Below are 25,313 nucleotides of genomic sequence, written 5' to 3'. Positions count from 1 at the left end.
GTTCATGAATTACAGTAATTTATCTGGGTATATATATTCATGAATTACAGTAATTTATCTGGGTATATATAACTAGGATACAGCAATAAGTAATTTTAAACGAGACTTTTAATTTCGTAGACTTTGTAGTCGTATATTGAACACGAAAAGAGATAACATGTAATTTGTGGATGTGTCATCGATAATGCAAGTCAACGTCAATACTGATAACACCGATAAGTAATTTTGCTCGATATGGCTGACGATTAAAAATATAATTAATTTGCCATTAGTTAATAAATTTCATCACGAGGTATCTCTGCGTTTTGTAAATTCATAAAGAATAAACAAACTCTCTCAGAGAACACATTCCAAGATTTAAATAATTAATAAAATAAACATAAATGCGCGCTAACTAAACGATAAACTTACGACTTTATATGTAATCATGTTTATTTTATTTCTTTTTTAATATCAGCACGAGAGAAAAATTACTCGAATAAAATCATTTCGAATTAAGTTAATCTGTAAACTCGACAACTTTTCCAGATACGTCAAAGTGTACCTGTTACCGGACAAGTCGAAGAGTGGCAAGAGGAAGACGAAGGTGAAGAAGCACACGTTAAATCCGGAATTCAACGAGACCCTGAAGGTGAGTCCGTCGCCGCGAGTCGGCCTGAATGTTTCACTGCTCGTTTGCATGACGGTCAGAGTTGGTAGCTCGTCAACGCGCGATTTTAGTTCCATATGAGCCTGAGCGGCCTGGAAACCAGAACACTGTGGCTGACAGTCTGGCATTCGGACATGTTCGGTCGCAACGACTTCCTGGGCGAGGTGCGGATGCCGCTGGAGAACAAGATATTCGACGATCCGACGCCGCATTGGTATCCCCTTCAGGAGAGGGTAAGTTCTCTTCCGGTTGCAATGCCGGATCCTCTGGTCAAGGTTAGAACAAAGCACGGTGATTCCTGCACCTTGTTCGCCATTTTTAGGGACGTGAGTGAGATTGAGAGAGAAGCTCTAAGACTGAAATAACGCTGCAGCTTCTCTCTTACTCACGCACTCACTCACTTCCCTCCTACAAATGGCGGATGGTGTCCTAACTCTGACTTGAGGAACTCTAAATCAAACGATATTAAGTGTTAAAAAGCGAGAGTGCGGAATTGATTTTTATTCGGTGAAAATTTTGGGAAACAACAAGGAACGTTGCTCTGAAATGATCGAATTGTAGTATCGTCAGCAAAGCGAAGTAAGTCGACCGAACGTCGTTATGCATCCAGCTGATTGCACCGTTATGCATTTCGCTAAAATGTGTTGGTTCTCTTCTCTCATTCGAGACGCAAGCTGTGACTTTAAGGCTTCTAATTATGCTTTCAATGTATCTCTATACAAGCATGTGAGTGCAAAGTCTATTCGATGTATTCATGAGTAGATATGTGACCTTTATTATTTTTCTTAAATATTTTTCTTAGATCCTTAATTTTTATTGAAGAATTAAATTCAAAATCCACATTTCACATTTTAGGTGAAACATTTGGATTTAGAAAAAAATTATATTTAATGATACAGTAAAATTACACGAAAAGAATTTTATAATAAAAATTACTGCAAAATGTCGATCTATTCCTCGGTCACAAAAATTCTCTACAGTAATCTCTATTATAGATTCTTTCCATATATTAAATTAATTGATAACATAGAGAAACGATTACTATCTCAGAAGCGGAATAGTCTGAGCTTTCTTAGCTAATGCAATTTATCCCGTGTCTCTACGATCTTCCTACGTAGAAATATCGTTGAGCGGAGAATCCTTTGATGACAGTAATAAAGTTGTGAGTCGCTCCTTTGAGTGTAGCGCGCTGTCAAAAATATGAAGTCTAAGGCACTACACGCATTAAAACGTAAAATCCTGACGCCCATATTTCAATGGAAAATTGACGTAGGAACATGAAACACGCCATTTTTCTTGATTTTTCGTATGCGTTCATGTTGTTGACATATGCTCTTGTCACGACACACGTTCACATATCCGTTCACGACACGTGAAGTACGCAATGTATCGTTGTATAAAGATGCAGAATTGTAAAAATGTCGATTAAATTTTTCTCAATTTAATAAGTGATTTGAATAAATACGTTTCAATTTAACTAATTGACGATCGATTTGAGCAAAAAAAAAGGAAACGCGTGAATCATCTAATAATTGCTCGTAGACGGAACCGTTTGACGATCCAGTCGCTTACAAAGGAGAGGTGATAGTCGGTCTGAAATTCGTGCCACCGGATCCGACGCAGCAAGATCGCGATCGGGAAAACGGCACCGAACACCGCAGCAGTTCCAAAGCGAAGAAGAACTGGAGCCGCGGCGCGCTCCACGTGCTCGTCAAAGAGGCCAGGAACCTGCAAACGCGCGCCAAGAACTCTGGCACTTGCGATCCTTTCTGCAAAAGGTATTTATCAAATTAAACTGATTAACATATGTATTATTATTGATTAACATATATATTATTATTGATACATGACTAAGAAATTTATCAAATTGGCAGTTTCATCGCGACGAATGAGTAATTGTTCATTTTTCATGTTCCAAGAATTGTAACACGTCTCGTGTAATCCATTTCAGCTATTTGCTGCCTGACAAAGGTCGATCCGGCAAACAGAAGACCGGTGTGGTGCGTAGATCAGGCGGCTCGCCAGTTTGGGGGCACACGTTCATATATAAAGATGTCAGTTTGCAAGAGTTGGCAGAGCGCGGATTAGAACTGACAGTTTGGGATCACGACAGGATCGCCAGCAACGAATTCTTGGGTGGTGTTCGGTTTAATCTCGGCACCGGTGAGTAAAACTCAGAAATTTGTTCACATCAGTTATTATATTCTTCAATCACTCAAAGTTCAATTGAATTTCTACACACAAAAAATAGTATTTTATTGCTAGGAGAAGCGTTTCAGCTTACTCTTCTTCTTTTCAAATAACTACCCGATTAAATAATCGGATATCCTGATCGAATATAAAAATTAATCGGAATTTGATCGGAAATATCCATTGGTTATTTTTTATCGGATAATCTCTCTCAATGTAGAAGCAAGTAGGAGAGGAAGTGACAATATGGACTATTTTTTGTTTTAGAAAATTTGAAAAACCCTTATAGAAATATCATACTAAGAATCATTAATAATTATTTATTATCCAGTATTTTTAATACTGAAAATAAGTAATTATCAATGATTCTTAGTATGATATTTCTATAAGGGAACTCAATATTAAAATATAAATTAACGCAATATGCATTTCAGGGAAGCACTACGGAAAACCGGTGGACTGGATGGACGCGACTGGCCGTGAACTATCTCTATGGCAGAACATGCTCGAAAGGCCGAACTTCTGGGTAGAAGGCGCGGTGACACTGAGGCCGAACTTGCACAATCACGGCAAGAATAACGGCTCTTAAGAACACGCGACGCGCTCGATGCGTTCGGGAGAACGGCGCGCTCTTCACAGTCCTCTCGTTTCCTCCGTCTCTCTTTCTCGGAGACTTGCAGGAGACTCGTTTCAAAGACGACGATTTAGTCCAAGTATCGTCGCAATGTACATAGTGGTAAATGCGCCGCGTACGTCCCCGACGGACTCGCGAAACGAAAATCAGTGCCTTCGGGAGCGACGCGGACTCATCCGATCCTCCTTAAAACCGGCACGACCAAGAATTCCGTTCCGGCGAACTTTCGCTCCGCGGACGTCGACGGAAGCGGTCCTCAGCCCGACGGATCGGTTGGATGTACGTCATTTTGTTGTCTCCCAATGCTTTTGCACTCTATATAACACTCGTATGCGCCAATGACTCTTCTTTGCGCATTCTCGCTTTTACGTTGCGTCCCATGCAAATTCGCAGTTTGAATTATGAATTGTGGTTTTTGATTTCTACGTAAAAGCTTTCCCCACAAATACGTGATGCACGATGCTCTCGCTTCTATTGATTTCTTTTCTTACTTTATCGTTGCATCGCGATTATTTCAAAAGATAATATATAAAACGTACCAAAAAATAATATAAAACACACGTTGATCGATATTTCGATAGAAATTAAAAGTTGGTGATTTTACGCGATTTTTTCTTTCCCGTTCAGCAATGATGAAAGTTTATAATTTTGTAGATAGAACGTCGTATAATATATTCGCAGAAACGAATAGAGTCGAATTTACGTCAGTCGCACGTAAATTTGCACAAGAATTATTATTATAATTTTAGTAGATAGACTTGTATCAAGAGGCAGATTCACAAATGAATTGTAATATTTTTTGTTTAGTTATTATATTTTCGCCCATGTATGGAGAAACGGGCTGATATCCTATTTTCCGCTTGTTCGCTCCTCGCACTCGCACTTTCTCTCGCACTAAGCCAGAATTCGTGACAATGACATTAATACATAATCTCGACGTGCCAAACGCAAAGAGGACAGAGTTGTAGCGCGTGCAATTGAATGACACGTGTCTATTGACATTTTCCAAGATAAAGCTACATGATCAAGTGCACACTAGGAGAAATTACTTGATAAAAAATTAACAAACGGATATTTCCGATTAAATTTCGATCAATTTTTACATCCGATCAGAATAGCCGATTAAATTTTATCGGATACTTCCCATCATAATGACGTTTTATCAGATAAACCCATCAAAAAATTATAAATTGATACTTCTCACCGGATATTTCCTGATCGAATACAAAAATTCATCGGTATTTTGATCGGAAATATCCGTTTGTTAATTCTTTATCGGATAATTTTTCTCTGTGCAGTTCACATTCACTTGGGATGTATTTCATTTGGGAATGACCATCTCTTCTTTTATCTTCATAACCAACGGATCAATTGATCATACTTCATCTCCAAGTCATTTTCGAAGCATGTCCTCTTTCTGCTGCTTCTTGTTCTTTCGTCGCACACGCCTCTGTTTATTTTCCCCAATCGCCGTGGCGCGACAAGTTCCACGTGTACATGCGAGCAGTGCACGCCGCGGAAATACGTGCAATATCGCGAAATGTCGACGACGACATTTCCCGAGAAGATGCTATTAGGTACTCATTAGTAAGCCCGAGACGAGATAACAGTCAAAGCAGAAGTGCATCCGTCCAAACAGCCGGCGAGATGATGATGATGATGATAACGAAACAAGCTAGAAACGAAGAATCCTCGTAGCGTGGCTCTCACCAAATTCCTAACGTTGAGTCGCGTAGCGCGCGTGTACTTGGAAGATTGTGCGCGAAATTCTACCTCAGAGAGCAGGAGATTGTCCCCGGAAATCGATCCGCGACGGCGGAAAGATAAGATCCTTAGTCAAAAGTCTTCGCGATGAAGGAAGTAAGTGCAATATAAATCGATTCAGGCGTTGAAGTGATGACGCGTCTAAAAATTAGTGAAATCGTAGTAATATTGTGTGATATCATTTTGTATCGCGGATGTGTGCAAGAGTTCATGAAGAACCGGAAGGAGCGAGCGGGAATAGTCGCGTTGTGCAGTCTCTCTTTTTCTCTTGGCTCTACGATACTCGAACAATTGTTGAATTTTTCAAACGATCGACCATGATACCATTTTAATACTTGATCGAACATCCGGCAGCCTTCGATGCCGTTGATTTAATTGCGCTTCAAAGTAACCGAGAATTCGAGAGCTTTCTCGGAAAAGACCTCTAGTTCAACCGCTCGCTTCCCTCCGTTGTTTACCGAACAAGATTGGACGAGCAGAAACGTCGGCGTTTGGTGCGCGAACAACGTTGTGGACACTTTCCTTTCTTGGAGAGAAAGATGCTTCCAGTGTATACAATGGGAAACGAGCGACGACGAGCGAGCGAAGCGGAGGAACGGCGTATTTAAGGCATTTAAATATGGCCGCTTCCTCCCATCGATTTGTACGAACACACACACATACATTCTCTCTCGTATAGATGTTATATTTATACTATATACGTATACGTATACATGCGAGTATCGGCGTCGCCACTGAAACTCCCGAAAGAAACTTCGCAGGTCCTTCGAAGGAACAGAAGCTTCTCCACGGCAATTTCAGGACGATCGTAGAGGAAGAGCGCCAACATTCGCGGCGTGCGTTCAGCGCTAAATACGATCGTGCACCGATCTGCGCCTCGCATTCATTAATATTTTTCTTTCAATACGTTCAGACTGGCCTGATGACATTCGTGCTCATCGTGACATGTTCGAACAGCTTCACTATATTTAGCGCTGAACACGTCGTTGAATCGCGGCGCAGACACGAATCGACGACACGAGTGTTCTAGAATATATCGAAGGACCGAACTGACGTACTTCGTACTTAATCGACTAATTATACAGCCTTCGATTGTTGGCGCACGATCATGTAACGTCGTGTAAGTCGCGTATACTTAGATGTAAGACTCTTCCTACAAACAGGGTTAACGAAGGAAACTGTAAACTGCCTTTAACGTATGTTTTGTAGAGATTCGAGTGGTGCACGGTAACGTATAAAGTCCCCTGGGGGGAGGGGAATGGAGGCAAATAGACGAATTGATCTATTGTCAGTTGGCAATTGCTCGTCGATTGCGACGGAATTCGTTTCTGCGAAATTACATCAATTCCTGAGATCGAGAGTTCATTCTTGAAAATTGTTGAATTTCCTTCTATATCTCGCCATCCTGCTAATAGCGTTGCTGAAACATCCGTTCGAAATGTCACGAAAAGAAGATGCATCTCTGTACTTACCATGTCGAAGTGATTCTCCTTTTATCCATTAGCTCTCACAAACGACATTCGAACAGAATAGACAATAAAGAGGAACAGGGACATAGAAGAATTTCAAAATTACAAAATTCAACTCAAGCTATGAAGGAATTTCTAAATTCGTGAAACGAATTCCCATGAATTATTTCGATTCGTCTATTTCTTGCGGGGCTATATAGCGTGCGTGTTATAAATTAACTAACAAATTCTGAAGTATACATAGACATATACATATAAATATATATATATATATATTTCGACTTCGACATTCTCGAAATACTAAATTTAGTGTCGTTGCGATAATTAATGTCGTACGAATTACGGACCAATAGCGATATAGAAAGGTCGAAGATTCTGTTATGATAACCCGTTACGTTTTTCTATGTCCGATGAAGTCTCCAAGTTACTCTACTGTATGTTAGTACATGGCGTTTAATGTTACTGAATGAATAGAATCAGACATTTATTTATATGTCGCTCGTCGGTGTACATGATAATAAAAGTTTTATACGTTTACTCGTAGCCTCGCACCGCTCCCGATCATTGTGGAAAGAAATTGCGCCTCTAAAGAGACATAAAGATTACTCACGTTTCTTCGCGAAGAAAAGAGCTACGAGTCTTACGTCATCACGTAAATTCAATGATCGAGTAGTTCGCTTGGAGGGCTGAATGATATATCGATTGATATATTGCAGAAAATATTATTAGAAACTGTATAAAGTTATAGTTTACATTCGACGTGTACATAAAATTATTACAAGGAGTTTGGAGGTTCGACAATCCGTCTCAAACCAAGCGTTGAGAATTCAATAGTGATGTAATAATTATTATGACATGATTCTTAGAAAGAAATACTCAGATACATATCGATAATACTATTCGCAAGTTATTTATGACAAATTTCAACAATGTTTGATAATATCTGAGGAAGAGATACTTCGCTTCGCAAAACTGATTGGTAATTATCAGTTATACCTGACTAGACAATCGCTTTGTGTATGCTTTGTTATTTTAAGGCCACGTTTAAGAGTATGCAGGCAATTCTCGTTTAGAGATCGCTATTCGAGATGAATCGGTTGCCCTCGGAATTTTTGCCGGAGTAGCGGTACTTGCACTTGCCGTATGCACCTGACAAGATTTATAAATTATGAATTTTCATCTCTGCATTTTTCGAACAAAACGGTCAATAATTCTAGAATTCGTATCAGTAATCCAAAGAAACACGTATAAAAAGTATCAATTTCACTGAAAGAAATTATCCGATATAAAATTAACAAACAAATATTTCCGATCAAAATACTGATGAATGTTTATATTCAATCAGGATATCCGATTAAATTGAATCGGATACTCCTGATCATAATGGCATTTCCTTAGATAAATCAATCAAAATATTATGAACCGATATTTCTCATTAGATGTTTCCTGGGATGGGATACAAAAATTCGGTATTTTGATCGGAAATATCCGTTTGTTAATTTTCTGTCAAATAATATTTCTCAGTATTTTGTTCCAAATACCTCAATTCTTGAATAATCAATTCTTGTTTAATTAGAGAATATTTCAACGTATATATGTATTCAAGCTCTAAAGTTCAATGAATTCTTATTAAATCCATTTTATCTTAGAGTCTTCAAAGCATCAAGATAGTCTCGCAAATTCAAGCAAATATTTCAATTGATCGATTATACCGTTGTGCAATATTCGCGATTTGACTCATACCTTTGTGATCTTGTGGCTTGCGTACTACGTTTGGCAAGGGCGTGTAATGGATGTTGAAGAACAAATCATCGAACTCATTGGTTATCGTCGAACTGGGTTGCTTGCGAACCAGCTCTGGCACCAACTTCACCGTCCTGGAATACTTGCCGCGAGTCTCGGCGTTCAGTCTTTCCTGTTGAGTGACCCGCCGGGAGTCCAGGAAACGCAGACTCGGAGGTAAAACATGAATCGCGTAGAGCCTGTAACGCTCGTAATCGTCCTCATCGGTGGACGTCGGATTGGTCAGCTGATCAGGACAGCCTGGGTTGCCCAAGAGACTCACGTATTCCACGTTGGGACAGCAATCACGTATTTTGTCGAGGGCTCCGTCAATGTTTGATATCTCCGGAAAGAAGAAAGAATCTCAACTTTTGGTTGGCAAACTACGCGGGGGTCTTTCAAAAGCGTCTCGTCTTTTAGACGTTTGAGTTATCTGGAGGATGCTTGGAACAAAGTACTAAGTATTTTTCGAACCTTGTTGTTGTTCAAGCTCAGAGTGGTCAAAGTCGGCATGTGCGGCAGCGTCTTGAGATCGCCAAGTTGGTTATTGTCCAAAATCAGTTCTTGTAATTGCTCGAAATCCTTTACGGCAGAAACGGTAGTCAATTCGTTATAGGAGAGATCCAGGCCGAGGCAATTGTGACCCACGACTCTAACCAGTCCACCAGGGATCTTCTCCGCTCTTTGACCGGTGTACCAGGCCTAAAGTGCCGATAACTAATGAATAAAAATTTACCAAAAACGTGGAAAATGTGAAGAAAATGAGTTCCTGCTTTAGAAACGTAATTTTGAAAATTGAAAATTATGGAAATTTCAAAAAACAAAAATACATTTCTATCTCTTCTGTAATTTTATTTGAATATTTACTACATTGTGACTCTTACTAAATTTTTTCATTGAATACACATAAGTTTTATACTTTTTTTGGGCGCGTTCAACAATTATGTCATACCACGAGAAAAGAGAATCTGTAGTTTGCGTGACGGTCTGTGATGGCAAAAAGGGAAAGAGGAAGAGAAAAGGCATGAATCACACGTATCTAAATTTGTTTATACATCTAAATATATTATATGCTACAAAAATAACTTAATTTTAGGTTAATTTTGTTAATAATCAAAATCTTAATCTTGAAAAAAAAACATATCTTTTTAACATAATTTTTATTAATTAAAATTATAAAATAAAGTAATAAATTTGATATTATACTTCTAAAAATTATTTATATTTTAGAAAAATGTAGTAACGCGGTCTAATAATTATTATTCACAATATAATTATAAGCTATTTTTCCTTATTCTATGTAAGAGAGAGAAAGAGAGGGGGGGGAGAAGTGTAATTCCACATGTTGTATAATACTGGAAGAAGTCCCAAACTTTTTGACGAAGAGGAAGTGAAGGAAATAAAAAATGCTCAAATATCGCATGACGTACTTGTTGAACGGCTCCTTTAGCCTATATTGTTTATATTGTCTACACTCTTCTACGCTCTTTTGTTTTTCTCCAAGTTGGAATGCGCGTTTGCTCTTCGCCGGTGATAAGACACGATAAGGCGGAGAAAACGAGCCCAATGATACCGATCTACGTGCGTCACGACGCACATTAGTCTCAACAATCAAAATCACAGAGTGACGATTACCCGTCCGCGATCGAGCGTCAACGCGCTCCGGTTGAAGTCTTGTTGTCCATCGCCCGCCATGTTGCACACATGCCACGCACGAAGAGCGTTATCATGTAATTAATAGCACAGATAAAGCCCGATGCGTGAATACATGCGTATATATTGTCGATGTCCACATGGCTGAACAGTTCGCACAAGCAGTCCCACCTACAACGTGGCTCGTTGGTCTAGGGGTATGATTCTCGCTTAGGGTGCGAGAGGTCCCGGGTTCAAATCCCGGACGAGCCCACTTTTTTTTATTTTTGTCATTTATTACTCTGAACTTTAGTACAATCTTCGCACACAATGATTAAAAATTATATATATTAGATAACATTATCTAGACTCTATTTAGATTATTTTTATCTCCTTATATTTAGTCTAGAGCAAGGTACACATAAACACATAGGTACAATATTTCTTTTTCTCTTTCTCAATAAATAAGTAACGGATAATTGCACTACTTCAAAAATATAAAATTGCTTTGCTTTCAAACAAAGAAGTAAAGTATGAACTTACAAAGTAACCAACAAAGAATAATCAACAAGAGAATAACATTCTGCTATGATATGATATCGCTCAATGTTTTCTTTTTCTTCTTGAGAGACTTCTGTATACTGTGGGATGTACTGCTCAACTTCAAAATTGAAGACCCACTAGTGGATGAATTTAATTCACATTTGTTGTCCTCATTTTCCTCATCCTTACTGGCTTCACCTTGTTTTGTCTCCTGTACAAGTTTATTCTTAGATGAACTGACAAGCTCAGTTCCATTGGTCCTTGAAATATCATCACTGAAACGAGTAAACGAATTTATTTATCATATATTCTATAATATCTTTTTGTCTTTCCTAATATAATGCATATCATCTATTAACGCGTTAATGCATTAATTCATTAATCCACAAATTGCGTTATACCTCGCATCATCATCAGGTTCTACCTTCACATGCGTTCTCGGTGAGGTTATAATGTTGCAAGAATTAAGTATTGACCGGAATGCTTCCGTACAGTCAGTTGCAACTGGCACAGAAGTATCAATTTGAAATAACTCTTCACTGAACGGTTTTGTGGCAATATACTCTGTAAATCATAAGTGGCGATCTCTTAGTCTACTACACATACATTAATAACGAATCTCCCGCCAAATGTTGCAGAAATGCATACTCCTAATCAACTCTGCTCCCCCTGCTTTGTACTCCGTGATTTCTTCGTCCTTCTTCTTCACCAGGTCTAATAAGATTCCGTGTTGGCGAGTTATTTCTACTGATGACAAGCAGAGTGGCATCATCACATTCTCACAGAACTGCAATGGTGTACCTTTGACGAGATCTAGCGAGAATTTTAACTTTACGAAGTCTAGATCTTTGCACAGTTTTATCTGAGGCACGGAAATTTCTACAACGTGCTTAGGGATATCGTTCAACATATCCATTACCGGTTGTTTCCAGTCAAAAGCCTCAAGAGGTTTCAAAAGAGGATTCAAGGTCTACAAAGCAATATATTTCATCATGCTCAAACGTGTAATGTAGATTATTTATTCGCCGAAGGATTTGCAAGATAACTTTTCAAATAAAATCCGATCTCTTCATCTCTTTGATTCGTCTGGTTTGTGTTATTTAAAAATTGATTTTAATTGATGTAAATGATACTGATACCAGACATTGCATACGTCGAAATAATTAATTTGTGTACCTGACATTTGCGAAACATGGTTTCGTGTGTCAGGTTTTCTATCCAAACCTCTACTAGATCTGTCAAGATCACCTTCCATAAATCATTTTCTTTTGTGAAGCAAATCACATGAGTCTTGTCGTCAATTTCGAGGCTTCTCCAAATTCCCTTTTGTTCACTCGAACTCGAAACCATATTTGCAGTAGTGAAACGACAAAACGAAGAACTAAAGATATCGTATAAAATTTTTATTTCAGTAATAACAAAAATATAGATTGTATAATGCGTGTTACAGAGGTTATCCCGCAATTTGCTCAAAATTTCTTTTTATTCTCTTATATTTCTTATAATTTCACAACACCGTTACAATAAATTATTTTTTTATGTATGCCGTATAGTACATTTTATTACAAAATACGTATAAAAAAATTGTATATTTTATCTTATAAACGTGTAAACAAATTTGGAAGTGTCCGTGTCTACATAGCTGTATCGATATTAAGCTCGTCGACTAGGAACCTACTAGAACTCTAGTCTCCTGCGCTCCCTTAGACGTGTATGTATGACAAGGTTTCGAAACATATGTATTTCGTTTTTAGAACAGAAAGTGCAGATGAAAAGAGCAGGTTATCCTTTCTTTCTCTCTGTGTGTCAATTGGCTGATAGATACAATTCTCCTAAAGTCCTTATTTTTTTCTTAAGATATCCCAGAAATTCTCTATCCGACAGTCAATTAAAACGTCCTTAATGAAGGATTCACATTACATCCGATGTACAACATCCGATATCCAATAGGAGAATTGGTTTTCTAGAGACAAAAATGTCACTAGCTAAAAACTCTTGGAAAAAAACTCTACTATTGGATATCGTATCGTCGGATGTCGGATGCAATGTGAATTCTCCATAATGGACCTTCTACAATGACGTATATACATAGACCAAGTATTTCTATACTTCTCCTGTAGCAGCGAGTGAAGCCGGCAGTTTAAAACAGAGTGAGAAAGTTGATTTATCTCTAATGCTTTCTCACTCTATATTATTGACTGTCAAAAAGGAGGGTTTGTTTAACACTACAAATACTTTAAAACGTTAAATAAAGCAATGTGATTGATCCATTCGTCGCTCTGAAGCACTTACAGCACTAAATAGAACTATTTACAGAACTAAATCTTATCCAAGAACTGTATCCCGTCATAGCAATCTAACATTTTTCATGTGACAGTAGAACGAAAACAGGATAAGAACAATTGCTGTGATTATTTATACACAGTATAAAATATTATGAATATCAATTTTATATCGAGATAAGTGAAATATATGGTAATAGCAAATCAACTTTCTCATTCTGTTTCAAACTGCCAACTTCCGGCTTCACTTTGCGGACAGAATGCTTGGTCTATGTATATACGTCATTGGCCTTCTACAATAAGCCATTAGTCGCAAACAAATTGACCAATCACAGTCGATTATTTTTAAAAATTTTGCTGCACTAACTTGCAGCTGTTGTGTTCGCGCGAGCGATGCATTAGTATTCGCACGTGTATAAACGTACAACTACACACGCAGAACGATACTTTGCGCTCTCACTGCATGAGGTCTCCATAGTCGAGTCAGGATTTACTCTTAGCTCCTGACCCTTAATTTAGCTCTTAGACCCTTAATTTTATCGTCATTATTTCTCCTCATTATCCACTACGATTATTAATATCATCGTTGTCATTTTCCTTCCACTATTATAATATAAAATAATATAAATGTCTAATAATAATAATGTTATTATTATGTATAATATACTAATAAAATTTTGATACAACATAATTAAAAATATTTTTAGATAATATAATTATATTATATTATATTATAATTTTTATATAATATTATTATATAATTTTATTATTATATAATTTTATTATATATAATAAAATCTTTCGTCGGATTTGTTATTGACATTGTCACTTATTTACATCTACACATTTTTTATACCTTATTTTTACATTCTATTTAAAATAAGATACCGAAATATATTTGCATAAATCAGAAAAGCGTAAAAAATGCTATAAAAATACAATAAAAATTATGTAAAAAATAATTTTAAGGAAGTCTTAAGAAAATATACATTTATAAAAATTAGTCTTGAAGTTATCTTCAAGAATCAGACTTTCTCCGACTTCGCGAATCAGATGCAACTAACTGTGCAATGCGACTCGTCGGAAGTACTAGCGGTGAACGCACTTTTGGATCGGTACTCCTTCCGCCTGGACACTTCCTTCCAATTAGTAAGCACTAGAGGATTGCATTTGCTCGCGTAAAAGGACCTGCAAGATTTATAGGCACCATAGAACAATCTACCAGCTTGTGCGGTATCTTCAGCTTTACGTAAGGACGCCTTCGAAGCGCTGGATACTTTCTCCCTCCTCATTAACAGGTAATTGCGAAGCAACAGGCCGCTGCATTTCGGCGAGAGTTCAAGAATTCTTTTCGGGAAAGCTTTATCAGGTTGCACACGTCGCTTTTTCGTGTTCGTATGTTTCCCTGTGGTAGAAGATATCAATGATATCAATATGCGATTGCAATTCTATATGTTCTCATTTATTCACGTTCCCATTTATTCACTTATCATTAACCCTAAAAGCTTAAAATTTTACCAAGCATATCTTCTTTTGCTCATAACTCCCAGAGAAATTGTCAAAATTTAATATTTTTTTTAAGAAAGAGTAGAAATTATCCAAGAATAAAATTCTATTAATATTTTTGCGATTTTCAATAAAGTTGAAGAATGTCATAATCAAAAAAACAAAACATATGTTTTCAAGAATTTTTGTAATTCTTAATAAAGTTGAGAAAAGTTATAATAAGTACAAAAAGCCCATGTTTTGAAGATAACGTTGGAAAAGTTGTTCTGCGTAAATTTTAAGATTCATACAGTTAAATATAAACTGAGGGAGGAAACAAAAAAATTCCATTGTATTTTGTATTACCATGTGTTTCCTTGGCAGTTTCTTTTTCAAAGAGATCGTTGTTTATGTCATATTTTATTGGACCACATTTCTTCTCTGCATTATCACAAAATCTTAATTTCAAGCAAGGATTTCCCGCCTCGTCGGTATATTGGGATGCCATTACGTGTTTCGAAACTACATGCTGTAACGTATTCGTTGATATGAACTTTAATGACAAGTTTTAATTATGATTATTAATTTTTGTTTCAAAAATTATCTTTTCGTACTAATTTCCGAGGGACATGATCCTTCTTCCTGCACCTTGACGCTAGATTGTTCAAAATATCCTTGGTATACGCGTTTATCTTCTTTGTGATGCTCGATAACTCGTTGTACTCAAGTTTGAGCTGCCTGACGAGATAACTCTCAAATCCTGAGATCGGCATGTCAGGATCGTCCGCGCTATCGTTTAACAACCTGCACGATACTCCTACGTCCTTCAGCAGAACGGCATCTCCAGAGGTATTGCTTCTATTACTCCTACGACCGATCAATTTTTTCTATCTATTTCGCATTTCAATTAGAGAATTATCGCGAAGTTGAAGAAAAAATACTTGATCTGACTTCCGTGTCTGACGCATGTCTTACGTGGATTTGTTTCTTAGAAACATCAATCTGGAAAACAGATCAAGCATTTCACTGCGCAGAAATATCAGATCAAGAGGAAAAATAATAATTTATGAAAACTTAATAAATCTCGAGAAACAAAAGATCTGTAAAAAAAATAATTATCAAAAATAAAGCAATACATAACTCGAAATTAATATTTGCAATTTAATTGTATCTTCTCTTTGCTTGAATTAGAAAGTGCACATAAATACATCGTTAATTCTTCACACGTTGAATTTGCGTTTACACGAGAAACTAAATTAAACCTGTAATAAGGAAATCCGTAACGAATAACGTCGTGCTTGTCACCGCTCGTTCTTCGCCAGGAGTCATTCCGACTTAATGCATATTCCTCATAAACGTTACTCCCTGGGATCGAATTTAGCGGTGTCGTTGGGACGCATCGAACATGTACGTTCTTATCTTCTCGAGAGAGAGAAACGTTCTTCAAGTCCTCGGAAATTGCCGAGTATTTTCTCCTTGTCGACATAATAGCGCTCGCATCGCCCGCTTCCGGGGGAGCACTAATTGCGCACATCTCGGGAGGCGAATTTTGCTAATTAGTCGCCGGAATCGCGAGTCGTTGAACGCCGAACGTCGCGACGCGTTAATCGGATTAAGTGACATTTCTACTGTAACACGCGCGTCTGTCGTGTTACTTCACATTCCACGATTGAATTTGTATTACAAAAGTTTACTGTCGCCATTTACAATTTGTATAACTTACAATTCATATCAGCCATAATTACCTAAAAATTTAACGCGAAGGCAAACACGGGGACATCGTAATATAAACGTTTATCAGGAGGTTCACCGATTAAAGAACTTGCCAATTTCCGGTAATTACCGAGATCCTGAATTTCCTTCGGCCCATCACTGAGAAGCACAAGCTGCTACCATATTGATATCTGTGTCGGGCCTTGATTAGATCCATTACATCGCAAAATCACGGGACTACCGATCAATTTTGAGAACTTGAGAAAGAAGACAGATCAGAAATGTTCTCTCTTGGTCCAGAACGAAGTCAGATTTGCTAGGCGAATAATTGATCGAAGGTAAAGCGACCGGCGATATGATTTGCGGACAACTTCATTGCTCCTATGTTCAAGATCTATTAATTCCGCGATTCATAGAACTGCTTCGTGCTCATCGCGCCAATGAATCGGTTATAAATACGGCGTCCTACGCCACTGGTGGTTCATTTTCTCCGGCCGACAATCGTGGTTTCACGACGGTGATGGCGGCGCTACCAGTTTGACATCGTCTTCTTGACTTCGAGAGCCCGAGGCACCTTGCAAAGATATTCGACACATCTGTCGCGCGTTTAAGACAGTATATAAATAAAATATACACTTCCCAGAAGAAAGATAATGCAATTTTTACAATTATATAATATATAATTATATCAGTTACGTTGAGTCTTCAGCGCGCAAAGAAAAATCCCGAAACTCGCGTATATATCTCTCAACTGTTCTCCAAAAAATGCCGCACTCCCACGGTTGTCAATTGAGTACAACTGGCATAATCACGGAAAGATGTAATAATGAAGGCACGATAATATAGTACAGAAATAGTATCGAGAGAAACACTCGAGTACAGCACGATTCCTAACCCTCTTTATGTTTATTTCTTCATCATTTCTTTTTCTTTTTCTCCCTCAGGCTGAGCTGTGGCCTGTTCATGTTGGAATTATCATTCACACAGTAATTACGTGCCTTCTCAGGTACCTGAAACATCGCATTAACAGGCCCCTTCACTCTCACACCATCATACGCCACTGCGATTCGCCGGAGCACAGCCGAAGAACAGGTCGCGACGTCGCGGCCCCGCAGTCGTCGGCGCACCGTTCGCCAACCGTCGTCAGACCTACGTCCTGCCCGGGCCCTCTGGGCGCGTACCTCATCGCCTCGCATCTTGAGATGCGCGAGTCTTGCTGAGAAATCTTACCCTCGCCATTGAAACCCGGGGGATTCGCGTGTACCTCTTGGAGCACGCTTGCACCTACGCGCGTGGATTTTCTTAAAGGATCGTATTCGCCGTCGCGATCGGTGGGTCCGTAACGGCGGGTCCCCGGCGTCGCGATGCCCCTGTGGGCCCCGGGTTCGAGGTCGCGGACCTGTGAGGAAGACCCGTCGTGAGCTCTGCTATGACTAGTGCTTCGAAAGGCTCGACTCTTGTGGCCGCAACAAGTGCAATATTTTCAACATTCAGATATTAACAAAGTCGATTGTGTTTGACACTGAAACGTCGCCGTGCCAGAAAACTGAGGGAACCATAAAAATCGATCATTGTCTCGTTATCAATCGAGAGAAAGTAGAGACCGTCGTTGGTGGTTCATTAACGTGCTCGCCCCATACAGTGCGCGCGCGCGCGCGCGCGATGTCGGGCACACGAGCGACATTCTCGCGTTTGTTTCTCGGTTCGCCCGTTCGCCTGTGACGACCGGAAGATTTGATCGGAATAGGAATAGGAATGCAAGAGTGGGTACCGGGGGCCGATGCCAAGAAAAACGTACCGGAACCCATTCACCAGTGAAAGCGCAGTGGCGGGTCGCGATCACGGGGGAAGATGCACGGATGCAACCGGAAAAACCCAAACGGACTCTGCGCGATGCACGAGGAGGACGTTAACGGTGATAAGCGCCGCGTTCTGATAACAGACACGCGCGCAGTTCAAAGATAGTCATCTCGCGCTCAACTATTCTCTGCTCCGGCGCTGTTTCGCGCGGTCCAACTGCGCCGTGATCTGGTCGAGAGTACCGTTTTTATATGTCCGGTCGGCATTAATTTACCTCGGATAAGTGATTAGTTGAATTCGGGGAACGATCATCAGGTCGGTTGGCTCGATCGGGGATAAGTGAAGTGCGAATCTCGTGGAATACACGTCGGGACGATTGTGAAGAATCCGCGAAGTAAGAGAATCCGGTCGCATCATCGGATGGGACGTGTCGAGAAGAGTGATGCTGGGATTTCTCGCGGATCGTCGTGGATCGATGTAGCGCGATGTCCGCCTGGTGGCCTGTCGTGGCGGCGGCGCTGTGCCTTTGGATAGGCGCTGGTGAGTTCGATGCGAGGCTAAGCGGCTTCGAAACAGTCAGAACCTAACACGCGTCCCGCAAATCCGAAGAAGTCGACACAAATTAGCTTAGGGATCGTGCGAGTATCCGATATTCGCAGGTCTCTGACAGTTAGGAAGACTTAATCGAGTTTAAAGAGTTATCACCTGTTAACTGATGAGCTGAAGGCAACTTTGCTTCAGTAATATTTTATTTTTTGCGCATGCTTTCCAACTTTGAAAATTTTTAATGTTAATGGAGGTCATAGCGCAAGAATAAAACTCTATCAAGTTCTTCGAGTTTCTACACGGTACTTTTGCAACTAATGAGAATGCATTTATATTAAACAATAACTGGACAAATCCACACAAACCGCACACATTTCTACCAGGGATTTCTCATCATATTGGAGGAAATATCAACTATCGAGTTAACTAATTCAATTAATGACTGAATTCGTAGTGGAAAATCCGCGTTTGTGAAGCAATCTGATGTAAAATAATTCTGAGATGACGACAAAGAGAACTGGCGGAATAAGCGGATCCTGTGATTCGAGTCCGAGAAACCGGAGATCTCTACGGATCTCGGAATTCACCGCGATCGAACCTTGCGGCTTGCGAAATCGGAGATCCAGCGACAGGTTTTACGAGAGTTCGTCTCGCGGAGTCGAAGATATGCGACCGCGCGAGGATTCACGATTTCTTTAAACAAATAGAAAACGAACAGCGGCATTCGTGGAATCAAGGACCCATTGCAAAACTATCCTTGTACGTCCAAGGACGTGATAAATAACTCGCAGCAAAAATGTCCCACGACGTGTTTGCGATAATCCCACGAGCGATGATAATCCCGAAAAATTAACGATCGGCTCCACGCTTCGTCGAACGACCGCCGACATCGATACACGCCGTGCGTTCTGTTCCGAGATGAGTTATAAATACGCTTTCTAATATGTCGCGGAGAAAGCGCTGCGCGCACCTTCGTGTTCGGCCGTGTACGCAGATGTTAAGTCGTTACTCCATTATTAACTGAAGCACGCAATGTGCGGCTTACATTGAAGACAGAGAGGGGTACAATTCTCCACGATTCGCGCGAAACAACCGCGCCGTTGCCACTCTGAGATGCAAAATTGCACAGAGTTACGTTCGGCGCGGCAGATCTTGCATGCGCGAACCACTCCTTTCTCTTTAGAGCGACCGTGCTATAATAAGTTACCTCACTGTGTAACAAAAGTGCCTTTTGTTATCTCGTAAAGCGAGTTTCCACATAATAACTCACTTCTGCCGAGTTTGTTTTTCTTTCTCGCGATAACACATCGACAATAAGTCACAGGTAGTTATCGTAACAATCTAAACAATTTCGTAACTAATCATGCAGAGAGAGAGAGAGAATTTCATAATAAATCTTACCGTAGAACAGATCGACATTCTGCAATAACTGACTATTCTTTCATTTTAGATGTGTTATTGAAATTTTAGGAAGCATGTGTGCTATTAAAAACTTTGCTACGTTTTTAACAAAATTTACTATGTTCCTCAGCAAGACAGATTATAGACAGATCCATTTCCTGCACTATCAGAAACATAGTAAGATTGAAAAGATATATATATTACAGAAACGATATCAAAACTATCAACTTATCCGAAAACATCTAATGCGGAGCAAAATGGCCCGCAGCAATACCGCCAAGCGCGTGTCGATGAAGATATCCGATAGGGTGGTACTATCCACGTCACTATTCGTGATCGTTCTCGATAATGGTCGGGATTTATAAGCAAGTAGAAAGTCCATAATCTTAAGAAAGTCCATCGTAAAAGCCTCACGGTCGGTCTTTTGTCAGGTCCCTCTTCCACGCCGTATAATTGCCGAAGAAAGCCGGTGGAGCCGATCCGTGCGCGGTAACAGTTGCGACACGATTACGAGAATGTGTGTTCGAGCGTGGCCATAGAATGCAACAAGAAGAGAAGCGGCTACAGCGACGCGCGTGTTTTGCATCTGCACCGAGCAGCACCAACGATGCGTCGTGTTGAATGCTAAAGACTCCAATTAGTCGAGCGCGCAAATAGTTGCAATCGAGCCGCGCAATTGCAGTTTAATTCCCGGCTCGACGATTTCCGCGAGAACGCATCGCCATCTCCAGTCGCGATTTTTTCGTTTCGAAGCCTGACGGAGAATCGGAAGCACCCTCGAGGCTGCGTCCATCGGACAAGTAATTGTCGATATAATTATTGGCTTGATCCATAAGCTTGTGTGGATTTTTCAACGAAATTAAAATGCATTTTATTCTTGTTAAAGATAATTTTAATCAATAATAAATGCGCTATTTTCTGTTCGACGGTATCTTCTGCCATATTTATATTTATACAATCTCTGTGCTATTTTTGTAAGATGCATCGCGAATTTTTTAGATTAAACGATGCCAACCGAGAATATGAGCAGAGTATTGATGAATAGTGAAGATAAGTTTCTCCTCTATTCATATATTCGCAATCATATGTAAGTATATATATATTCCGCAATTTATGTCGATTTTGCATACATATACATCACATTTCACATATAATCAATTCTTCGCGGAATAATTGATCGCGACGGCAGGAAGTGCATGCGGTTAGTAGATAACTACCGCTCCTCAGCTTCGACGTTGAAAGCATTTCTTATGTTTCATGTGTTTTTCCCTACTTTATTATCCTACAAAGTTACAAATTGCAATACTGCATAAAAACCTCAAAAAAAAAAGGAAGTTACAAAAAAGAGAGTTACAAGAATTTACCTTCCTTTCTTCATCAATTTAATCTAATTTTTCAAAAATAAATAAATTCTCTTTTCTTACGACTCTTAATCTTTTATATCCGCATTATAAGATATATTTTTGTGTTATCGACATATAAATATTTGGAAATTTTATATATTTCAATTGCTCTTTAATATACTACAAACGTCTTTGAAATGCTTCGTCGCTGGATCGACGGAATTTCTCAAGTTAGTTCGAGCATTTCCTATTCTCCGTATCATTGGGAAAGCCGAATAGTCGGAATAGTAATATCTCTCGTCACGCGCATTGTACGCGCGGCAACTACCGGAAAAATAAACGCGGACAGTCCACGCATGCCAGGAATACCCGCTTTGGCCTCGCAAACCCTCCCTCCCTCTCTCTCTCTCTCTCTCTCCCTCTCCTTGTTGTTCCCGCTCGACCGATACGATAGATCCTCGCAGATATTTTTACCATTCGTAAAGGATTACGCGCTTTACGGTTGATCCCTCTCCGAGCAGAACGGTACTCGGCACGGGTAAACGCGCTCGCGCGCTGCTCTCGAACGGCGAGGACAAACTTTATTCGCGGCGGCGGCAAAGTAAAGCAGTGACACGATCGCAAACGTGTCGCGGGACGCAGGTATTAATACGTTGCACCTGGCGGTCGCATAACCAGGACGCAGACGCTCCGCAAAAACCGGTGGTTAGACTTCACAATGGGAGCCTCGATTGGAACCCTCCTCGAAGACACGAGCGGAATGCCCGCGACTGAGAAGTCGAGCCACTTTGAGAAGTAGCGTGAACGACCGCTACGTGTTGCAATTATTTTATCGAACAGCACCGCTTTTTTCAAAATATCAAACATTGACATACATCATTTATTTTATAATTCTTCTAAAAATGTTTTACTGTCAGTCGGTAAGTAAAAAATTTTCTATTGATTTCATGCAACTGTTCAGTATCAGCCATTCATTAACGTTTATATTTCCATCCTGTAAGAGCATTTTCAATTTGATGCATCTAACTGGAAGAAAAGAGAAAATTACAAAATTGCGTTATGTCGATATTCAGCATTGTCTTAATCCGAAACGAAATATCGAAATGACCGGCACAGGACTTCGCGAGAATTAACAACGTTCAAGCAGACAGTGGTACGAATCGGGTCACGAGACACCGGGCAAGAACCCATACTAACCTTCACTGACACACCAAGGCTTGTCCGGCCATACCGTGGGCCAAGTGCGTTTCCACTGACTCGTAGAATTCCCGTAGATAGTGTACGGTCGTGCCACCTTCGCAAGTCATATCTCGATTTATTAGTCACGATGTTTACTCGCGTCGCATCCACGTTCTTCTGCCTCATCGCGTTTCCCGTGGAACGGGTTTTTCTCATAAAGAAAGAAACCAATTAAGTTCCGCAAGTTCCGTTTTCACAAAATTTTTTGCGTAAATTGCTTGTGCAAGATTATTTTTAAGCTCAACAATTAAATATCTTTTCCGTGTACTTGCGATATTTATATTTCATGAAAGATATCATTAAAAAACAAATAAATATACGAATTATTGTTTTTCTTATTTTAAAGTATCTTTACCTATTTAACTCTGAAATTAAAATATACTATAATATACTCTGCTTTCATATATTCTAATAATTACTTATTTTTTTAGTTATAATTATTCCATATTTTTTTCTTCAACTATAGATTCTATACTAAAGAATTTTTTATACTAAAGAAATTTCGAAGTGTTTCTTTCGTAAATTAAATTTCGTAAAATTATATATTATTAGATATACAATACACTAACAAATCATTTTTTCGAAAAATAATTATAAAAATAAACTTATCTATTATTCAATATGATTTGTCTATTTAACTATTATTTCAACTATTATTTTAACTCCCGTAAATTTTTTCAGAATTTTCTGAGCACATTAATGTTATATGATATAAGAACAGGATATAATATTATAGAATCATGAGTCCGATTGAAGGATTAATCGTTTAACGTTTTTATTTATTTCAATTCATATTCGGCGACTTGCGAGGAAACGAAGTTTGCACTTCAAGACAGCAATGCCTTGAAGCGCGAGAATGAACACTGTTCAAGTAGCGCGGCGGATGCAAATGAGCGGTTGTGGCGGACGTACGCACGTTGTTACAGCACGACCATATAAGCTCGCTTGTGCGGGCATTCTTCTGAACGAATGAGAATCGCCCGACAACCACTTAACATCTCTTCGAGTCTACCATGACGCTGTTGCGAGCTATTTAACGCTGTCATTCGTGTCGCCAATGCGTTAGATAGGAACTGCCTGTATGTCGTAAGTTGTAACGAGTTGTAACTTCCGGTGCAAAAAAACCCAGAGGAAACTTTCCACAATTCATGTCAAAACTAAAATGCCACAAACTTGAAGTTAAAATAAATGAAAGGAAAAAATATAAAAGGAAACAATAGAAAACAAAAGTAAAATAAAAGTAAAATTTATATGTAACGCACGCATGCACGAAGTTGAAGCAAAATAAAAATGAAATAAATTTCATTTTGACCGAATAGTCGAATTTCGCTTTCTTCCTTAAGCAAAACGACGTCCTGCTTCCCACTTTGTGGGCAATTGCAGAGACGGATCTCCAGTTCGATCTCGTCGACAGAGTTACGTAAAGAAAGAGAGAGAGAGATCGTTGAAACCAGATTGCGCTTCTCGGTTCGCTCGATTTTTCGAGCCTCTCCTCGAAAGCGTCGCGCGTATGAAAGTGAAGCGTCACGCCGAGGAATATTTAAGGACCGACGATGACCTCACTGAAGTGAAAGTTCTCCACGGTTCGACTCGGATCAAGCTTGATTCCGTGCGGCACGGGTCTTTCGGGGAGCGACGACGGGAACAAAAAGATGTTCGACTTCTTTCGGCAGCCGTGATCCCGGAAGTAACGCGCTTGGCTTCGTTGAGCCTCCATGACTCACAACTTTATCTGTACAACTGCGGACTTTCCGGGATTCTTCCCACCTCTCTCTCTCTCTCTCTCTCTTTCTCTCTCTCTCTCTTTCTCTCTCTCTCTCTCTCTAATTCAATTCTTTTTTCTCGTACATTCGATTTATTGTCAGACAAAATAAATTCACATTCTTAGATAAAAATAAAAATTAATAATTCTAATCTACTTCCGTTATTATTTCCTAATAATTATTCTGTATGTTAATTCATTCGACTTGACAGTCGACAGTCCTCAAGTCATAATTATACCATAAATCTACGATTCGTGAGCGCAAATTGCACGGGATCCGACGAAAGGATACATTGGCGCGTAACGGGGCGGCAATTTGCCGATGATATATAGACGCTCAATTATGTGGATCGGCGTGTATGCGAGTGTTTGATTAACAGCGGCTAGTAATTATGGCGCACAAATACGAGAGCGCATCTCCGTCTCAACGAATGTGTACAATTAATTCGCCGGCGATCTGCCGGCCGGCCGGCCGGTCGACTGGCTGATTAATTTCCGGGCTTCTCTTCAGTTTCCGATACACCTGTGCGTGTGTGTCCGAGCAAGAGAGCTCTCGCGAGAGAAACGAACTCGCCGAACATAAATCACGCAGCGAATCGTCGTACTTTCTAGCCATTAGCGACAGCTCGGGCTACAACCACGTTTGTCTGCCCGCAGCTATCAGCAACTGATGTACTCGATGGTCTATCTGTTTCCACGAGCGAGCTTTAGCGCTTTTGCAGGTTCAATTCTATATATCTATGGTCGCGGAAATTATTGAGTGCGCGATAAATTCTCCATTCATTGAAAAATCATTAGAGTAATCATTAGAAATCATAAAAGCTGCTCTCCAAGCACGGGAGCAATGAGAGATGAGGTGAGGCGGGCTACGATCGGTGGATGCGGGAGTACAGAGGCAAGGGGAGCCGAACACCCTCCGAGCCTCAGGGGGGGGGGATCCATGACCGAACTTCTTGACCCATTAAGACCTAAAAAAACCGCTAAGGATAGGCTTTCAAAAACCATCTAAATTAGGGCAAAACGTCAAAATTTGTTAAAAAGTGAAAAAAAAAATTTGTGTTGAATTTTAAAATTCAAGA

At 39.7% G+C, this 25,313-nt stretch overlaps 5 protein-coding genes and 1 non-coding gene across 11 annotated transcripts in view; 3 read left to right on the top strand and 3 right to left on the bottom strand.

Annotated features, from left to right (window-relative positions):
* LOC116851838 overlaps window positions 1-7,243 on the top strand; it is a 63,426-nt gene extending 56,183 nt beyond the window's left edge. For all 5 annotated transcript variants that reach the window (XM_032831670.1, XM_032831671.1, XM_032831672.1 and 2 more), the window contains exons 14-18: window positions 529-631; window positions 721-882; window positions 2,192-2,427; window positions 2,601-2,812; window positions 3,274-7,243. In XM_032831670.1, the coding sequence (XP_032687561.1) occupies window positions 529-631; window positions 721-882; window positions 2,192-2,427; window positions 2,601-2,812; window positions 3,274-3,428 (868 nt within the window). In that variant the 3' untranslated portion in view covers window positions 3,429-7,243. The remainder of the gene's footprint in view (window positions 1-528; window positions 632-720; window positions 883-2,191; window positions 2,428-2,600; window positions 2,813-3,273) is intronic.
* Window positions 7,244-7,412: 169 nt separating this feature from the next.
* LOC116851840 (leucine-rich melanocyte differentiation-associated protein-like) lies at window positions 7,413-10,280 on the bottom strand. Its single transcript, XM_032831676.1, has 4 exons — window positions 10,124-10,280; window positions 8,963-9,190; window positions 8,450-8,831; window positions 7,413-7,855 (listed from the first exon to the last, which is right to left on the bottom strand). Exons 1-4 carry the CDS (start codon window positions 10,181-10,183, stop codon window positions 7,776-7,778), a joined length of 750 nt encoding a protein of 249 aa, XP_032687567.1. The 5' UTR covers window positions 10,184-10,280; the 3' UTR covers window positions 7,413-7,775.
* Window positions 10,281-10,321: 41 nt separating this feature from the next.
* On the top strand, window positions 10,322-10,393 carry Trnap-agg. The gene has a single exon. It is a non-coding gene; the product is annotated as a tRNA-Pro (tRNA).
* A 101-nt stretch (window positions 10,394-10,494) lies between these two features.
* LOC116851839 lies at window positions 10,495-12,356 on the bottom strand. The gene is made up of 4 exons (XM_032831675.1): window positions 11,840-12,356; window positions 11,312-11,633; window positions 11,065-11,227; window positions 10,495-10,938 (listed from the first exon to the last, which is right to left on the bottom strand). Exons 1-4 carry the CDS (start codon window positions 12,011-12,013, stop codon window positions 10,707-10,709), a joined length of 891 nt encoding a protein of 296 aa, XP_032687566.1. The 5' UTR covers window positions 12,014-12,356; the 3' UTR covers window positions 10,495-10,706.
* Window positions 12,357-13,886: 1,530 nt separating this feature from the next.
* Window positions 13,887-16,421, bottom strand: LOC116851833. Of its 2 annotated transcripts, none has more exons than XM_032831655.1 (5): window positions 16,176-16,421; window positions 15,693-15,964; window positions 15,045-15,297; window positions 14,797-14,959; window positions 13,887-14,350 (listed from the first exon to the last, which is right to left on the bottom strand). In XM_032831655.1, the coding sequence occupies exons 2-5, from the start codon at window positions 15,962-15,964 to the stop codon at window positions 13,995-13,997; spliced, it is 1,044 nt and encodes a 347-aa protein (XP_032687546.1). In that variant the 5' UTR covers window positions 16,176-16,421; the 3' UTR covers window positions 13,887-13,994. The 2 variants fall into 2 exon arrangements, with proteins under 2 accessions (XP_032687546.1, XP_032687548.1); XM_032831657.1 differs by having other exon boundaries at window positions 16,274-16,360.
* Window positions 16,422-17,270: 849 nt separating this feature from the next.
* LOC116851831 (tyrosine kinase receptor Cad96Ca-like) overlaps window positions 17,271-25,313 on the top strand; it is a 32,573-nt gene continuing 24,530 nt past the window's right edge. The window contains exon 1 of the mRNA XM_032831653.1: window positions 17,271-18,483. Coding sequence (XP_032687544.1) covers window positions 18,429-18,483 — 55 coding nt within the window. The 5' untranslated portion in view covers window positions 17,271-18,428. The remainder of the gene's footprint in view (window positions 18,484-25,313) is intronic.

Source organism: Odontomachus brunneus, unplaced genomic scaffold, assembly GCF_010583005.1.
Source record: "Odontomachus brunneus isolate Ranch 3 - 2012 unplaced genomic scaffold, Obru_v1 Obru_scaffold_193, whole genome shotgun sequence".
NCBI classification, from domain to species: Eukaryota; Metazoa; Arthropoda; class Insecta; order Hymenoptera; family Formicidae; genus Odontomachus; species Odontomachus brunneus.
This window is presented reverse-complemented; position numbering and strand designations above follow the sequence as displayed.

Excerpts from the sequence above, each read along its gene's own strand:
- LOC116851833 (XM_032831657.1), bottom strand. The coding sequence starts at position 16,360 with ATGGATCTAATCAAGGCCCGACACAGATATCAATATGGTAGCAGCTTG. Across the intron at positions 15,298-15,692 it reads TACGGATTTCCTTATTACAG|GAGTAATAGAAGCAATACCT; the intron begins GTTTAATTTAGT and ends GATCGGTCGTAG. Across the intron at positions 14,960-15,044 it reads ATCATGTCCCTCGGAAATTA|CATGTAGTTTCGAAACACGT; the intron begins GTACGAAAAGAT and ends AATACGTTACAG.
- LOC116851839 (XM_032831675.1), bottom strand. The coding sequence starts at position 12,013 with ATGGTTTCGAGTTCGAGTGAACAAAAGGGAATTTGGAGAAGCCTCGAA. Across the intron at positions 11,634-11,839 it reads CCATGTTTCGCAAATGTCAG|ACCTTGAATCCTCTTTTGAA; the intron begins GTACACAAATTA and ends ATTGCTTTGTAG. Across the intron at positions 10,939-11,064 it reads GAACCTGATGATGATGCGAG|TGATGATATTTCAAGGACCA; the intron begins GTATAACGCAAT and ends TACTCGTTTCAG.
- LOC116851840 (XM_032831676.1), bottom strand. The coding sequence starts at position 10,183 with ATGGCGGGCGATGGACAACAAGACTTCAACCGGAGCGCGTTGACGCTC. Across the intron at positions 8,832-8,962 it reads TGAGCTTGAACAACAACAAG|ATATCAAACATTGACGGAGC; the intron begins GTTCGAAAAATA and ends TTCTTTCCGGAG. Across the intron at positions 7,856-8,449 it reads CAAGCCACAAGATCACAAAG|GTGCATACGGCAAGTGCAAG; the intron begins GTATGAGTCAAA and ends AAATCTTGTCAG.